Consider the following 18,693-nt stretch of genomic DNA (forward strand, 5'->3'; position numbering starts at 1 on the left):
ACGATTTTTAACAATTTCAAAAAAAAAAAACCCCAAAAAAACACAAATAAATTCAGAACAATTCACAAGAACAATTCAAATAGATTATTTACGGAGATCTAAATGGAAAAATCTGATGTCTCTAATCATTCGGGAGTCACTCGTAATGCCGCGCACAGTTTTTTAACGTAATCATCCGGGTTTACTTTTATATCTGTTGCAATGCAGAATCCCCTTAGCCTTGTGGACAATTTATCTTCAAAAATTTTAAAGTTCTGGACAGACAATAACTTCGCTATTTAAGAGCTTAATAAGATATGACCTATCTCTCTAATTAATTTTATATCACAAGATGTCAATTTATTTATACACATGTGCGAATAAAAAATTCACGAAACATTTATGTCTTTGTTTTTGTGAAATATTGTAAATTGACGAAAGCCCATGGAGCTCATTTTCGTCGGTAACAAAAATGAAATTCTCGCGATTTAACGCAAAACGCGATAATTTCAAATTAATTTTTACAATGAAAATGAACTCAACTTGGTTTTTTTAATATACTTGGAAAGTCTGACATGTTGTAAATTTTGAATTTACCGGGTGGCAGTAAATACAAAATTTACAATATGGCAATTGCAACATGTCAGGATTCAGGAGGGCGTAAATATAGTAACAACTTCGTAAATTTTCATTTAATTTGTATTCACACACTACCAGTAAATTCAAAACAAAATTAATATGACACTTGCTTGAAAAAAATTGAAATCACCTTCAGTCATAAATCTCGGAGGGTTGAATCTTTATGAATTCTTTACAATGTAACTTACTTCTGGTTAATCTACCGAGGAAAGTAACATCTTTGATTTGTTAACAAGTCGACTATATTTCTCCGGATGATATCGAGATGCTTGGAATCAAATGCAATCCTGAGTGCACATCTTTTACAATGAATAAACTTAATTAAACTTATTACTTATTTGCGGGAGTAGTGAGTCTCCTACATTATATAAGCAGTCACTCGCATATATTTGAATCATCTGGGAGTGTTCGGGTATGAGAATCGTTTTGAGTTAAAAAAAAATCAAATAAAATATGCATCTGGTAAAATGTTAAAAACTGGGGACAAGGTTTTCTGAGAATATGTATTTCCAACTTTCAGTTTCATAACATTTCGACAGTTTATCGCTTTAAAAGACACTTTTAAGGTAATGAATATCAGAAACTGTTTCCTTCTTTATATTTTACATATATCTGTTACGCGTGTATATATACATGTGGATAAAGAATTCAATAGTTTTTGTGGCATGCTCTATGTAAGAATGCGAAGAATTTATATGGTTTGTTTTTTAAGTACTAGTAATTTGATCATCGATATTATGACTTCTTTTTGTATTTCATTGTGTTTATATCTGGAACATAATCTGATCTTTTAGATTTATTATATTTCTTGGTAAGACATAAAAGTAATGAGTATATATATGTGTGCAGATTTGTAGATTTTGTGTTTATTTAACCCACAGGTTGGATTGAATGACTCTGAAAAAAAAATTATACCGTCTTTTCATAATTTAATGCTGTTACTTTTCCACTTATCAGTAAGTTTTTTTTTATAATGACTAAATTCTGTATATTTATTATCATTAATTAAGTACCTTTATGGTAAATAATTAAATTCCAATGACGTTTTAATTAGCTTATGCTTTAGAAAAATGTTCAGAAAAGTTTTGACAATGACACTGAGAAAACACTTTTTATTTAAAAAAAAAAAATGAAAACTCTTAACAAAGCAGCAACTGCTACAGTTTGCATAAAGTATTCTAAAAAAAATCTTTGTCATTTTAATAACTTTTGTTTTCATGAATGGATTAGAGGGACTTATTCATAGATTCTGTGATTTGCTCTCATTTATTGTCCTTTGAGAAATTATTATCCGGAATAAATGAAATTGACAGTAGGTTCTTCCTTTTACTCAACTTCCTTCTCTTGAATGAGCTTTGAACAAGCGATATTTTATTCAGGGGGATAAAACTGTAATTACGGGGATATTTTATTGTCATTTTTGTTAACAAAACCGGGCAAAATTCCGACCAAAGAGGAGAAGGGTACTAGCGCTCCCGAGGTTTCTGTTTTGGTGAGTTTTATTGGGGTTTATGTAAGTTACACGATATCGGATCGGACGTTGCCTTGTTTGGACGCACACTGGGTTTCCTATCTGAGTATCATGATGAAAAATTTGACAATTTTCTGTTTTATATGTCATCGTTTTAACAAAACATATATGGTTTATATTTTTAAAAATAAGAAAGGTTGAGTTAAAATCGGTGTTTACTTAGGAAAACATGTGATTTTCACGTGGTGACAACCTTGAACTTCCAGGAGAGATGACCATTTAAAAAATGTCGTCATCAGTATATTAAGCTTTTTGTAGAAGAATGGTTTGTAAACAGATTTTCATCACTTTCATAAATAACCTACGGGATGACACTTTCGAATGTTATTTGGTAAAGGAATATATGTGCATTATATATGAGGTAACTGGTTGACTTTGTAATTAATGAAATTCTCTGGGTAAAAACAGATGATGTATTGATTGAGAAATCTTTGATTCTTTTTCCTTTTATCGATTTGAATTGTACATTGTTGCCAGGTGTGTTTATTTTAATTTAAATAAATGAATTAATTTAATCTAGAGATGAATGAAGTAATAACTTGGGACAAACTATGATTACTGAGTAACATAAAATGAAGGTCTATTTAACATGTTTAAAATGCAACTTTTCCCTAATACGAAGTAATCTTTTTATTTTGACTCCTGGGCATCTAGCACACAAAGTTTTGGTTGATGGAAAGAGTACTTTTGTATTGCATGAATTTGTTCCAAACAAATAAAACAATCCAAATTGATCTTGGATATATTTTATTGTATTTTACAATAAAAAGAATCATTAAAAACTTCCATTTATGAATTGTTAAAAAGATAGCTAAAATGGCATTTAGTGTTTTATATTTTGGAAATTTTTTTTAAAATAAATAAAGCTTAAGGTGAAATAACACATTGTCACAAAATGGCTGACCGCTGATCGAAAGGACATTTCGTTTTGTCAAAAGGATTTTATGGACAGAAGCTTATTACTTGCTCCATACCCGAGTGGATGAAGTGTCGGACTTGTGATCCGTACATCCCGAGTTCGAATCCCTCAGGAGCTTTTGTTGTTACTTACTGGAATAATTATTTTAGATATACATTTTTTTTATCCCCAAACTGCAAATTTTTCGCTTATTTGACATTTAAATTTGGACAGTTTATTTATCATTATATTTTTCATTATCAAAAAGTTTCCTGTTAATTTGAGTGACTTTTTCCAGGTGTGTTATTCCACCATAAGGGAGGACATGTCAATCAGGGATATTCTCAAAACTGTTTACCAAATTTTGTCAAGATTGAAGTTAGAATAAGATTCATTGACTTACCCCAAATGTCCAACTATGTGTTAATTATCTTTAGTATATATAGGCTGTATTACTTTAAAACAATTCAAAATGTCCTTATTACTTGCATAACTTATTGATATATTGATAGCACCACGGCTGCCTTTTACATGAAAAAGTTGTAAATATGTTTAGTCTCATTTAATAAATGATATTTAATAGACAAAATTTACATAAAACCAATCCATTCATTTACAATTATTTTAATATCATTGTATTTTACAGCCATTAGATTATTTAGCATTGATAAATTTGGTCATAAGTCCTTAAATCTTTTGTTAAACCAAGTCCAGAAGTTTACATATGAATGGCATATTTATGGACAATTTTGCCAGACACTTTATCCAACTTGCAAAATGATGTGTGTCAGTCAAAAAACTGTATTTTAATGAAATAAGAAGGTTTAGGGGTTTTTGCTCTTTTAAGGCTAAGTTCAACTGCACCATTATTGCTAATTATAATTCATTTCTGTATTTTTTATCATTACAGTAATATATATGGATCTCAGCTACACCGTATATTAATAAAAGTTAACGTTTCTATTTATCAGTGAATACCAGTGCTAGCCTAGCCAAGTACAGTGCATTTTATTATAGTAGCAACAATGTAGTCACTGTACATCTTATCAACATGATCAGGGTGACAATAAACCTACATAACATTTCTCAATCCATGACCCCTGTAGGTCAAAAAGGAGGATGAATACACTGATTGTGTATATGGTGTGATAAAGGCCTGACAAATTTTGATGATTAGATGTTCTGATGTCATATTTTTGTTTTCAGGGTGGTTTTTCCTTGAGGTTCTACATCGAGTGCCCCGAGGGCTTCTGCAGACTCAAGCAGAAGTTTAACTTCAACGCAGAACCACCGTGGGAACCCAGCTAGTATCGGTTGAGTGCAGGTGTTTCCTCTGGCCAGGTACAAAGCTCAGAATATCACAAAGCTTATCTACTGTAACAGAGTCTTCAGACATAAAGTTAACTCTTTCATACATTCATAATACAATCTTAGTATACTGGTACAGTTTCAAGCAGTTTCACAACTAATACAAATACTGGATAAATTTTAACACATTATTTGTAATAAAATTCATTTACACATATAACAAGACCTGCTTACTGAGGAAAACAAACAGCCTGCATTTTATGCAACAATCATCACAGAGCTTGTTCTTGTAGTTATAATTGTTTGTATAACATCCATCAACCCACCCCCATCACTGTTTCCCATATCACAGGGCAACAGTTTCCTCTCTGTGACGGCCTGAACTCTTTTGCAGTTGACCCATAAAATTTGATTCAGAAAATAAAAGCTGTTCCCAGTTAAAACATTCACATGAAATCATTTCCATTTGTAGATTGCTTGCATAACTTTTGATAATCATGAAGAAATACCTCGGAAATAACTGTACCGTTCAAATGATAACCTATGAACGATCCATCAAGAGCCTTGTCCAGGAGAAGGCTGCCCTCCATGACCGAGAGGTAATCTATTCTGTAAAGTATTGTTTATTGTTTTTAAGTGAGGCAGCTTTTCTGTTGAGTTTAAATCCATGCATTATTGATAAAGACTTTGGCTGGCATTTGTTTGTCAGAGTCAGAGATTTGATAAAATAAATGTGTGTTTAATTTTAGATACATGTAGTTTTACCCTGTTATTGTTTTTTTTGTAAATTTTTCTCTGTGTGTTGAATTCAATTTTTCTATGCACTGTAAAATTTAAATCCAATTGTCTAGTTCTTTTTTTGAGAGTATCTATTGTGTGTTTATGAAAATGAAATGCTCAGAACATTGTACTCTAGTTATCAGTGGTATACATCTGCTTCAGGTTAATATATGTAAAGCTGAAATGATCTTGATGATAATTTTTATCTTTGGCTGCAAAAGTAGCATTGATTGATTGGTTCATTCAAATAATTCCAGGTCAAAGAGGAGGCTTTCTTTATTGGTGACCTTGGGGACATCATCGCAAAGTATCAAGTCTGGAAAGAGACACTGCCAAGGGTTATGCCCTTCTATGGTAAAATTTCTTATCTGGTGAACTATAATCATGCAGTTTTTTAATGCCGAAAAGAACCTGATAGACATTTAATTGTGCACCATTTGTGTTTTTATTTTAGCTGTTAAGTGCAATGATGACTATGCTGTCCTGAAGCTGTTGTCTGATATTGGAGTCAATTTTGACTGTGCAAGCAAGGTGGGTGATCCAGTTTATGAACTGACTTAATTGTTTTAATACTGTTGTATCAATGTTTCAGATGCTGTGAGAAAATTAGCTGTCAAAGAATTTCTGAGGAATTGTTCAAATTTCTTTTCTTCTCTAAAGATTAACTTTAAATGTTTTATATTGCATGTTAAGCACAAACATTTTATTTGAACTCAAGTTTCACTTTATGACAAGATTAAAACTCATGAAGTTTATATTTTTTCTCTCCATATTATAGGCAGAAATCATGAAAGTGTTGGATTTGGGAGTTGATCCTTCCAGAATCATCTATGCCAATCCATGCAAACAGAACTCCTTCATCAAATATGCTGCCAAGAAGAATGTGGAGATGATGACTTTTGACAATGAGGATGAGTTGCATAAAGTCAAAGCTTTGTTTCCTGAAGCCAAGTAAGTTAAAAGAGAATAATCTTCATCCTTGGTCTTTATGCAGAAAATAATTTGAAAATATGTATACCCCGATATGTGAGAATTTAGTTTCTCCTTATTATATGGAAATCTCAATTTTAGGTAAAGGTATAATCTAAAAATTGTCCTTTCACCTTGAAATAATTTCAAATAGTAGAAATGTATTATGATAAGAATTTAATTTTAAATGCATCATGATAAATGTACCGCAGCATGATTTGGAACATACCAGTATACAAATGAATATATTCTCCAAAGATTGACTCTCTTTTACATGTATTTCAAACAATTTTTCCCTGTATAAAGTTTATGTCTTCTTCTTCCATTGATTAGGTTGGTGCTGAGAATCCTCCCTCCCTCCAACTTTAAGGTTCAATGTGAGCTAGGGAACAAGTATGGATGCCACCCTGACAAAGCCTGCACCCTGCTGGAGGTGGCTCGCAACCTTGGACTCAATGTCATGGGAGTCAGGTCAGTTTATATCATAGAGTCTGCATCAGAATTTGGCTAATGGAAATTTTTCATAGGTAAATACCTAGGTACAGGCTCATACTTCTTGAAAATGATATGGAATTTTGCTTTATGGCAAAAAAAATGATATTTAGTTTTGAAAGTGCAAAAACATTAGGATGAATTTTATTGCCGCTTTGATAGGGAAGTACATGTAACTCAATTTCTGTTTAAAGTGAAAATGAATTTTTTCTGTTCTCAAATAATAATAAAACTAATTTTTTGCCACAAAAACTAGAGTTTTATTTATTTGCCTTACAGATAAGTATTTTCAAAAAGAAATCTTAAATGTGATAGCAGTGCACAATTTAAAGATACCTTTCAGTGCATTCTTTGCAAATTGTCTTTTGAGTTGACTACAAAGGAAAGTGTTTTTAGCAAAAGTTATGTCTCCTATTACATATCTTTGCCAATGAGGTAATAACTATAAAGTTAAAAAATCCACAGAATAAACAAAAATAATAAACTGAAGGGCAGACTAGATAGAGGGATACCAATTAAATTGTTTTCTGATGATAAAATTGTGATTTTGTGTGTTACAGTTTCCATGTTGGCAGTGGGTGTGAGGAAGCAGAAGCCTTCGCTGTGGCCATTCAGCAGGCACGCAATGTCTTTGATCTAGCCATTGACATGGGATTTGACATGACCTTGCTTGACATTGGAGGAGGGTTTCCAGGACAACAATCAGCTCCAATTCCATTTAGTGCAGTGTGTATACTTTTCATTTAGCAATACATGTACAGTGTATTTAATTATGGATGATTATTTTTTAAAAATTGTTTGAATATCAAATATTTTTTATTAGAAATTAAGAAAATACAACTGTCTGATAATGTTTTTGAGATAAATGGTATAGTTTGAATGTTTTAAAAAAATTGATACAAACAAGACAAATTTAGGAAATGACATTTTTAAAATACTTTGTGATGTGCACATACATGTACCATTTGTCAATGCTTTAGATTGCCAGTGTTGTCAATGAGGCCTTGGACCAATACTTCCCAGCTTCAGAGGGGGTAGAGATCATCGCAGAACCAGGGAGATACTTTGTTGCGTCAGCCTTCACCCTGACTGTCAACGTCATTGCCAAGAGGGTAGTGACCAAAGAGAAGACCAATGGTAAGAAACAGATTTAGTGTCAGATAGACCATCACGTAGTATATAAATGGTTGCTTGCTTTGTTTTACCGAGATAAGATTTAAATTGACTGACATTCAAGTAATGATACAATATTTGAATAACAAAAATGAATATGTACGCTATAAATAGCAAACGATTGGGAATAACAAGGAAAGTTTCTTATTATCCACGCAAGGTATTGTAAGAAAATGCTCAGAATATTGAACTGTTTTTCAAGTAATACAACTAACTATTGAAATTGATAAAATATTAATGTTACTATTAAATTGATGTTAAAAGCAAACTTGATATTTCTGTGTTATCGTAGATGATGACCCTGTGGACACCCAAGGACCAGTCATGATGTACTATGTAAATGATGGCGTGTACGGCTCTTTCAACTGCCTGCTGTTCGACCATGCCAAGGTGGAAGTTAGCACTCTTCAGGTAATGAACATTGATTTTACAAATTAATTGATTACATAATGATTTGCTTTTAACACCTAGTAGAAATATTGTACTTAAACTCATGTATCACATTAACTACATATACAATCACATGGGTCTGCAAGGGGGTCGTGAGCCAAAAATTCTTAAAAAATTGAAATTATGTTATTATATTCCCCTTTGTCTCCAAAATTTGTGCCAGCAAAATTTTAAATAATAAAGAAACCATATATGTTTTTTGTAAAATTGTATATTTTTGTAATAAATTTTTTCAAATAAATGAAATAAATTAAAAATATAGGAAATGAATAATTTTTCCAATGTAAAATGGAAAAAATTAAGTTATTTCAATAAATCAAGCTCTTTTTGTATTCATTATTACAAATAGGAAAGTGATGAACGGAGTTACAGTAGCAGCATTTGGGGACCAACCTGTGATGGACTGGACTGTATTCTGGAGGACTGCCCCCTCCCCGAGCTCCGGGTGGGACACTGGCTCTTCTTCAGGGACATGGGTGCATACACCATGTCTGCAGCCTCGACCTTCAATGGCATGCCTCCCCCTCAGAAGTACTACTTTTGTGAACAAGATCAGTGGTAAGTATATAAAACATTCATTTTTACTTTTTTCTTTTGGTGAAACTTGGAAATTAGAAAAATTATTTTTACATTTACTGTCACCTCATGCTAAAAAAAATTTTGACAGGAATATGGTTTACCCAGAGAGAGTGCGAAAGAGCAGCTACATCCAGAAGATCCCGTTCATGATGACTGGTCATTTGGTGGATGAAGCCCATGATTTTGCCGATGAAATCTTCGGCACTTCTCCAGCGGCTGAGGCTTTAGTTGGATCGCCTTATGGTTTTTAGTTTATGAGGAACTTCAGATTCATGTGTTCTTAGAATGATTGACAAGAGTTATGCACACAATGGAAACACCTGCACTTATTGTAATACTGGTCAGAAAGTGGAGGCTGAGTCTTTGGCATTTTTCCCATATATCATGTGAGATAAATGCAATAAGATTTCGGTTTCCTCTTTTCAAATAAATTAATCTGAACAATTTTATTGCGACTTTTGTTTTGTATTTTTGTTTTTTAAAAAATCCCAGCAACAGAATTTGTACCAGAGAATTGGAAAAATTCTTTCAGCCTTTTTCAAAGATCTCAATATGTGTTTGGTGATTAAAGAGGTATAGCGCCTTTTCCCATTATTTCGCCTACACCAATGTTTGGACGGAAAGTACCTGTTACTAAAAAAAGCGTCAGGTACCAAGCTGTCGCAATATGATTTTCGGAACCTGGATAAACTGTACTGATTCTATAAAGGTGTCTGTAACAACTGATTTGTCATAAATTCGGGAAACTCTGGGTATAACAGTAGTTGATATTCTGAACCGTGATATGTTCAAGCAAAGTGCAATGGATATAAGTGTAAATAGAGTACATGTAAAGTGTTAATAAAAAGAACTGTTTATATTGGGTGTACTCATACTCAGACTGAATTAAACAAGATAATTTTTAAAAACCTAGAAGATTAGATAAGTGTAACTTAATCTTTCTTTTCTGTTCATGTTTCAATTGAAGTGAAAAAAAATACTACTTAGTGGATTCGATCTAGCGACCACAAAATCAAAAAGACCTCTGCGTTACCACTAGGCCACGCATCTAACATTTTCAAAAAATGCATTCTCAATATATATGTTATAAACATGATTGTATTAGAAAAGAAATTAATTGAAATATTTGTCCAATATTTAGTACGAAGACCACGTTAAACCAAAACTAATTCAATGTAAACGTGTACTGCACTACCTGTAGAACATAATTTTAATCGGATGTCTTTGGTTTAGAGTGGTTAAAATAGTCAAATATCCAATTTTTTATCGTATACTGACTACTTTCCTATATATCCCACACAAAACCTGAATTTTTTAATGATGTCGTGTAAGATAATTAAGAGTCTTAGACTTAGAGCATGGTGATCGTGTAATTTGCGTTTCTTTGAATATATTTAAACTAAATATTGTATAATATTGAAATGTCTGATGTTTGCTAAAGGCTATATCTGAGGCCAAATCGTATAGTAAGTGCGCTATACCTCTTTGCATGGAAGTGAAAATAAAGAAACAATTGAACTGCTTAAGAGCTGAAGGATTAGAATTTTCATGATTTTTTTTTTGCTTGCAAAGATTTTTTGGATGAGGCTGCCATCCACCCACCCACCCCTTTTAAAAAAAGGTGATGATACGTGTACGTTCCAGGAAGAAATAAAAATGTGAGGACATGAATCCAAATCTTTATCCCCGTAAGCTGCAAGTGCTAAGTAATGTTGATTTCTAATACTTACTTGATTCCTACCATAGACACATTGAGGCTATAGTAAAAGTATCGTGTTTTCATTTGAGGCCATTTTCAAGACTAAAGTTGTCATTAATACGAAGCATGTGCTAAAAACGCAAATTTGTTTCGTAACGAGCTATTGTTGTAAAGTCTATAATAATCTATATATATCTGCCCAATTATTTTCGCTGACCTATTTATAAATGTGCATGGTTTTTATCAATAATTATATTACATAAAACATTGATTAGGAGATAATAGTCTAAGTTCCTGGCAAGTCCCAGTTGTATTATATATACATTCAATAGAGTATGTTCGTAACAAACCATTTAGAAAAAAAATCAACCAATCAGCTCTTTCATACAGTTGTTGATACTTGTTATTCAAATTCCAGGGGCGAGGGATCGTTTCAAAACAAAAATCTGGACTTTTTAGCTCACCTGAGCTGAAAGATCAAGTGAGCTTTTCTGATCACATTTTGTCCGGCGTCCGTCCGTCCATCTGTCTGTTAACTTTTCACATTTTCAACTTCTCCTCCAGAACCACTGGGCCAATTTCAACTAAACTTGGCACAAAGCATCAGTAGGTAAAGGGGATTAAAGTTTGATAAAATAAAGGACCATTCTCACTTTCAAGGGGAGATAATTAGGATTTATTGAAAATTCGTTGATATTTTTCAAAAATCTTCTTCTCAGAAACCATTTGACCAGAGAAGCTGAAACTTGTGTGGAAGCATCCTCAGATAGTGTAGATTCAAGTTTGTTCAAATCATTGTCCCCGGGGGTAAGGTGAGGCTACAATGAGGGTCAAAGTTTTACACTAGAATATACTAATCAACCAGGAAATCGGAAACTATTGTGGAAGCATCCTTATGTAGTGTAGATAATTTGTGAAAATCATGACTCCAGGGAGGGTGGAGCAACAATGGGGGGGGGGGGGGGGTCGAACTTCTACATATGAATATATAGTGTAAATCTTTTATAATCTTCTCGGAAACTAATCAGCCAGGAAAGCTGAAACTTGTGTAGAAGCATTCTTATGTAGTGTAGAGACAAATTTGTGAAAATCATGACTCCGGGGAGGGTGGAGCCACAATGGGAGGGGTGAGGGTGTGGGTTGGGGTGCAGGGGGTCGAACTTTTACATAGGAATATATAGTGTAAATCTTTTAAAATCTTCTCAGAAACTAATCAGCCAGGAAAGCTGAAACTTGTTTTGAAGCATCCTTATGTACCGGTATAGTGTAGACACACATTTGTGAAAATCATGACTCTTGGGGAAGGGTGTAGCCATAATGCGGGTGGTCGAACTTTTACATTGGAATATATAGTGTAAATCTTTTAAAATCTTCTTCTCAGAAACTAATTAGCCAGGAAAGCTGAAACTTGTGTGAAAGCATTTTCAGGCAGGGTAGATTCAAGTTCTTTCAAATAATCATGCTCCCGGGGGGGGGGGGGGGGGTTACATAGGTATATAAATGGAAAATAATTGAAATATCTTTTTTTTAAAACCATTTGCCAAGAAAAGCAACCTCAGACAATGTAGATTTTTAATTAAATTCTTTCAAATCAAAATCTTGAGGAGTGGGGTGGGGCCACAGTGGGATTCCAATTTCACAAAGGAAAATATTATTCACAAAAAATGAAACGTTATGATGTGTGGTTTTACTTATATGCAGGCACGTAGGATTTTGGAAAGTAACCTTTTTCAATTTTTTTTTAAATTTTTGCTTGTCAAGATTTTTGGATGAGTCTGCCCCCCCTTTCAAAAACGATGCTACGTGCCTGGTATGCGAGCATTTTGACACAATGCTGATTCTTTTGAATGAGTCTGCCCCCCCTTTCAAAAACGATGCTACGTGCCTGGTATGCGAGCATTTTGACACAATGCTGATTCTTTCAAATTGTTTAGACTTTGGCCCCTGGACAATGCTTAGGCCTCACAAGGGGTTCAGAGTTTGATGTAGGTTTATATCCTTTATATAAACAATTTTTTAGGATCTTTTTGAGAACTGCAATGCTCAACAGGTGATATAACCATAAAAAATCATCCTTTTAAAAAAGGGACTTGATTATAAACATAAGAATATCCAGGGTAAAAAAATGAACTCTTACTTATATATGTATGTATATGTATTATACTACATTGCCAAGATAGTTTGAATTATGACTATGTTAAGCTGATTTTATCATAACTATTGTTGCCCAGGTGAGTGATGTGGCCCATGGGCCTCTTGTTTCATATGTAATGGATATATGCCAAAAGCATTTTTCTATGAAAAAATACATGTAACAGAGAGTTTCGAGGCCCATTTAGAAAATAACTAAAAACGACCAATGACCATATATATTAGAACCATTTTATTAACTGTTCATCCAAATAATAAACATCCAAATCATTATGCATATAAAGCAGTTGTCTTCGTCATTGTGAAACATCCGTGCGTTTCAACGTACATGTATACATATACATGTATACATATTAAACATACATGCAATGTCGTCTGGGCTACCGTCATCGTAGAGAACTATGCGGACTCCGGACCGTGGTTTTAGACATTACATTACTTTGGTAATCAGTTTGTACATGGCAAGGATATCAAATTCATTATAAGTGAAATATCATTTTTTTCAACCTTAGCCATTAGAATCGTTACAAGGTGGCCTTAATCTTTCCCAATCATTTTCAAACACATGCTATACCAACGTATTTTTTCAGCTGTTCAAAGATTTATCAGAGGTTGTGGTAGATTCTCGTTATTCCAGTCTTATACTGCATAGACCAAATTCAAACGGAACTGTTTTTTAATACATGTACGTTTGTTCAATAATTTAACTACTTTAGTAATATCCATTGAATTATGTACTTCCCATTCTAAACTACTTTACAGTTGCTTGGTAAGAACCTTGTAATTAAGTTGTTAGAACTTGTGTTCGAACCATTTGTATATGTTTATGCAATAAAATATGTTCAAACCAAACCAAGAATTAATATATCAAACATTGAAAAAAAGTGCCGGTTTGTTTAAAAATCTTTTCCGAAATGTGTCGGGGACCCTTAAGTCATTTTGGTCAATTGTACATCTGATACCTTAAATGAAAGTTGAGACTCCTATTCATTCATTGATAGAATTCATTCATTTAAAAAAAAATTTGGTCTAAAAGATTACGAAATGCGCATCCTATTTTGGGGTTTTCGCAATAAGGGCATGTAAACAAGGTGTAGCCTGGACTGGTTTATTAACCAATGAAAATTTAGATTTGTCTGGATTTAAGGGTCAATATTCAGGCTACCCGTATGTTAAAGCTTTAACGGAGCCGTTCGCAACGTTTAAACTGATTCTGTCTCTCTGAAATAACTATGGAGAACCAAGCAGTGAAAACAGACATTCAAGGTAATTATGTCTGTAACTGAATAAATACATTAACTGATTAATGTAGATACAAATCATTTTACAAGGTATTGATTGGTGTCAGCTGAGCAAAACCGGTGAAAATAAGGTCAGATTAAAGAGACGTCCGTCAAAAAATTTTCAGTCTCGACGAATCTCGCTGAGATTACACAGCGATATGCGATATGAATGGCACGCCAAATTCACAAAAAATGAGCTAATTCACAAAAATGAGCTAAGCTTAGTTTCCCACATATATATGTTAATCGACTGTTAACTATATTTCACAAATCGTAAATTATATAGTTTTCATCTAACGGTTGTAAAACTATCTAGTTTACGAAGGCTATTCTCAGTCTATCTATAAATAAACTTTAACAATATATTTTGCTGATAAACAGATAAATACAGATTCACATCTGTAAACTAGAAATAAGTAATTAACATTTGTTAAATATAATTAAGAGTTGTTAATCATAGTTTTACAACTCGTGTAACTATATTTATCAGATAAACTATGTTTTACGAGAGCAAATGATTGATTTCAGTGTTAATTATAGTAAATACACTTCTAGAACATACACTATCACGTTCACTATGGTTTATAGACGTGAAATATCGATTATTTTGTAATCATTATGAAAAGAGCAAAAAAAAAAAAAATATGAATACATGGATCTCAAGTACCGAACAGTATCGTCATTTTGTTGATGTAAGTAAAATAAATTAGATTTCTAGTCATGCGATAAAGTTTATAATTACTATTATTAAACCACTTTTCATCGGAGAAACAGAAACAAGTGCCAATACTAAACAATATCACGCATGCATGTATATATAATTTAAAAAAATAATCTTTTAAAATTTTCTTGATGTTTAAATGTTAGTAAAATAAAAAAAAATTGAATTTCATTGAATATTTGTATTAATCCACTGCCTTAACTTGTACCAGATGTATACAGGCAAATCTTTTTTTTTAAATGTGCGTCCCTTGAATGTTGAACAAGGCCAAATTCAACACTTTCATCTAGAAATAATCAAGGCAAACACCCCCCCCCCCGAAAAAAATCAAACAAAACCAAAAAATAGGTCAAGGGGTTGTCTATGGTCAGTAATATGGTGTATGCGTCATTCAAGATATTTATTTTTGCGTTTCAGAGAAAGAAAGACCTCTGTCCAGCATCAGGATAATGTCCTTGATCGGTCTCGGTATTGGGTTCGTCAGCGTGGTCGTCGGAATTCTTGTGTTTGTATTTCTGGAAGGCGGCAAGTACCCCATTATCTCGGCAGTTGGTATTTGGTATGGACTTATAGTAGGTATCAATTCAGTTCAATGGTTTATTGACATCACCATGTTGGCATACAGTCAAAATGAAATCAAATGACAGACAAAAGAAAATTATAACATAAAGGTCACAGCATGCAAGACATCTACGTATTTTACAGTTTAAAGTTGTATTTTCAGTTAACGAAAAAACCAATGTTTTGATATCTTATTGTTCATATAGTTTCATATTTCAAAACTTTTGCATTTTAGCAAATCACCTTTGGGATGTTAGGACTTTTGGCATGTCAATCAACAGATGAAAAGAAACAGGGAAATCTGGTATTGTTTATTAATAACTACCTAAAATTCTAGTGAATAAATGTTATTATTTTACTATTGTGTTGAATATTCGTTGCTGAAATTGCATGCTGAACATTTCATACCAGTTGATTTTTTTTGGGGTTGCAGTTAAGTGGACACTACGTTCTCAGCATCGTTGTTATGTCCATGGGATACGCCCTAGCTGTCGCCATACAAGCTGTAGCAGCATGCGGCAACAAGAACGATAGTTGTGGAACCAACCCGGACACACAGCTTGCTCTCCACATCGTGATTCTCTGTGTAATCGTTGTGGGCAACTTTCTGGGCATTACCTCCATGGTTTTCCACATGAGAAATAGAAAAATCCTGCACCCCGAGTGGAAGAACCGCAAAGGATGTTGTTGTTAAAAGCTAGAAAGAACCGCCAAAAACTTAGTTCAGTCAAAAAAGGAAAGAAAAACGAACTTCATGTCAGCACTCAAGAAGACAGTTAGTATCGTAGCCAGTTGAGAATTGAACCCCTCCCTCTACCTCTGCATGGTCTTGAACATTATATGTACATGTTTTGTTGTTATGCCATTTAAGCCCACTCTTTTCTTGACTTCATCATTGCAGTCATTTTGTACCAGTTTTTTGTAAATAAACATTTCATGCCTCGACTAAAAGGTTTGAGGTAGGTGTGTTTTAGTGTGACTGAAGATATTTTAAAACCAACCGAGAAACGGGGGAACTATTTATTTTATTTATGTGACTTGAAGATCTTTGAATATTATAAAGGTCATGGAGTTTGTATGTCATTTTATGGATTGTGTTATTGTTACATATAATATTAATTTTGTGTGAAATGTTCGTTTGTATTTTGTGTCCTTATACTGCTTATAGTTATTGGGTTTGTATAAATATTTCACGATCTGAAATAAAATAATTATTGTTTCATACACATATGTCTGATTTTGAACCTTTTAGATCACGCTTTTATAGCATTGTTTAAATGGTGTTTAGAAATCTGGGATTAATCGTTTTACAAATTTAAATCATTCTAAAATATGGATTAAGAATTTTAAATACTATATAGTACATCAAATATGTTACGTTTGATGTGATTTTATTGGTCTGATTGAACAGAATTTAAAAACCTTGATAATTTTAAACAATTGATTTCTTAACATTGATGTTTTCTACGAGTATAAAAATGACATCTTCTCAAGTCAATGGTTTCTGATGCGCTCTCCTCCTAAATAAACAAGAGCGTTCTGAAACTATGAAAAATTGCTAACATTAAAATACAGAAAGATATATTACCATCTAACACATATTGTGAAAGATGATATCAAAAGCACATACTGTTATATGTCCAAAATAGGCGCATGTAATGAGAAAATAATTGAAAGCACGTACTTAGTGGTGGTGAATTTGGACCGAGGACCGTAGGAAAAGGAAGGATGCCGTGCATCAGTATTGTCGGCAGTTGAGTACCCCACCAGGATCTCTACGTTAGTCTAGTGAGAATGTTGGAATGCTCAGTACAATACTGTAAACCAACTTTTATTCGCGTGCGAGAAATTTTCGCGAGGTTAGGGAGAGCCTCGTCTTCGCGAATATTTCTCGCCGCGACCCAGTCCTTGTCATATGCTTGTTATAACAGTGGTATGGATAAGACTTGGTCGCGAACATATAAGTCGTCACAAACCAGTTTATTGGAAGTTAAAATAAAGTCGCCGCGAATAAAAGCTGGCTTACAGTAAGCCGGTGTAATGAAGAATAATGACCCCCGTAGAATAATGACCGGGGGTCATTTTTCGACGTTGAATAATGACCCTCCGGTCATTATTCTACGCAGAAAAATGACCCCCCGGTCATTATTCTACGTAGAAAAATGACCCCTTTGTCTGAAGAATAAGTGTCATTTTCATGAAAATGAGCACACTCCACATGAAGAAAAGTGACCCCTGTAGAATAATGACCCCCTTGCAGATTAATTTTTTTTCAGTATATTTTTTAGTATTTTTGAAATAGTCTTTACTTTATTGTAATTTTCACTGCTGTAGTTTACAGAAAGTAACAGAAATTATAAATCATATTCAAATAAACTTAAAGTGAAAGAAGGGGTATAGCTTAGAAAAATAAAAATCCTTCCGTTATAACAATTAAGACATTGACGTATTGCATCGGGGTATGGTTGTCATCTTAAAGGGGCATGGTCACGTTTTAGCAAAAAAAAATTCCGATCTTAATGTTCACGATGCTTTAGTAAGGCATTTTTAATAGGCAACCAATATTTGAGGTCATTCGTTGAGTTATAAGTAGTTACAGAGCTTGCAATTCTTTGCTATGTAAACAAAGCTTTTGTTTACATTTTGAATGTTGAAGTGAAAATTCTAATTTTAGACCTAATGAATGTGTTAAACGTAAGGAACTGTCTATTTATGCTTAAAATGAATAAGAAGATAGACAAATCAGCTTGAAAAAGATTTTTTACTGGTATATTGAACCTATGTAAACAACAACAGGGCACGAGCCTTGTTTTTCATGACAAACAATTGTGAGCCCTGTATCTTGCTTATAAACTTTACAACTGACCCTCAAATTTCATATGATCAGTAGAAATGCTTTCCTTAAGCATTGTAAATAATATAATGAAAACAAAAAAAATAGAATTTGACCAAAATCGTGACCATGCCCCTTTAACAATTACATTTACAAATATTTATGGTGTTCCGATAGGGCCACTACGACCTTAGGGCGAAGATGCGAAGTTGCAAAGGCGATAGTGCGAAGGCGAAGGAGCAAAAGTGCGAAGATGCGACAACGAAGCGCGAAGATGTGATGCCTAAAGTGCGAAGGCGAAGGAGCGATACTACTATCGCTCCTTCCCAACTTCGCACTCTGGCCTTCGCATCTTCGCCTTCGCCTTTTTTTGATTGTATTCAGCAAGTCTCGGTCGATACAGGGAATTTAATGCAGGCACCGTACTCGCCAAGGTTTTTTGATTAATCCAGGCTATCATTGGTACGCATGCGCTAGGCCATCGCGCTTACTATGAATGTTTATAAATATTTTAATGTGTACATATGATATATATGTTTACCAGTGCTGGCTATGCCTAATCATTATATACTCCATACAAAATTTGATGTCCACCATAATGTGTACATATGCACTTCCAGACTCCTGTCACTAACCAGCCGTCTGTT

At 33.5% G+C, this 18,693-nt stretch overlaps 2 protein-coding genes across 4 annotated transcripts; both read left to right on the forward strand.

Annotated features, from left to right (window-relative positions):
- Window positions 1-1,551: 1,551 nt before the first annotated feature.
- LOC105318614 (ornithine decarboxylase) lies at window positions 1,552-9,247 on the forward strand. Of its 3 annotated transcripts, none has more exons than XM_034456722.2 (12): window positions 1,552-1,574; window positions 4,254-4,388; window positions 4,828-4,954; window positions 5,393-5,489; window positions 5,590-5,666; window positions 5,914-6,086; window positions 6,438-6,575; window positions 7,157-7,322; window positions 7,577-7,733; window positions 8,062-8,180; window positions 8,569-8,777; window positions 8,887-9,247. In XM_034456722.2, exons 3-12 carry the CDS (start codon window positions 4,853-4,855, stop codon window positions 9,047-9,049), a joined length of 1,401 nt encoding a protein of 466 aa, XP_034312613.1. In that variant the 5' UTR covers window positions 1,552-1,574; window positions 4,254-4,388; window positions 4,828-4,852; the 3' UTR covers window positions 9,050-9,247. The 3 variants fall into 3 exon arrangements, with proteins under 3 accessions (XP_034312613.1, XP_011414121.1, XP_011414122.1); XM_011415819.4 differs by lacking the exon at window positions 1,552-1,574 and adding an exon at window positions 1,948-2,110; XM_011415820.4 differs by lacking the exon at window positions 1,552-1,574 and adding an exon at window positions 2,489-2,510.
- A 4,509-nt stretch (window positions 9,248-13,756) lies between these two features.
- Window positions 13,757-16,437, forward strand: LOC105318612 (uncharacterized). Its single transcript, XM_011415818.4, has 4 exons — window positions 13,757-13,914; window positions 15,070-15,224; window positions 15,449-15,517; window positions 15,647-16,437. Exons 1-4 carry the CDS (start codon window positions 13,881-13,883, stop codon window positions 15,905-15,907), a joined length of 519 nt encoding a protein of 172 aa, XP_011414120.3. The 5' UTR covers window positions 13,757-13,880; the 3' UTR covers window positions 15,908-16,437.
- Window positions 16,438-18,693: the final 2,256 nt, after the last annotated feature.

This window comes from Magallana gigas, chromosome 7 (assembly GCF_963853765.1).
Source record: "Magallana gigas chromosome 7, xbMagGiga1.1, whole genome shotgun sequence".
Lineage (NCBI taxonomy): Eukaryota > Metazoa > Mollusca > Bivalvia > Ostreida > Ostreidae > Magallana > Magallana gigas.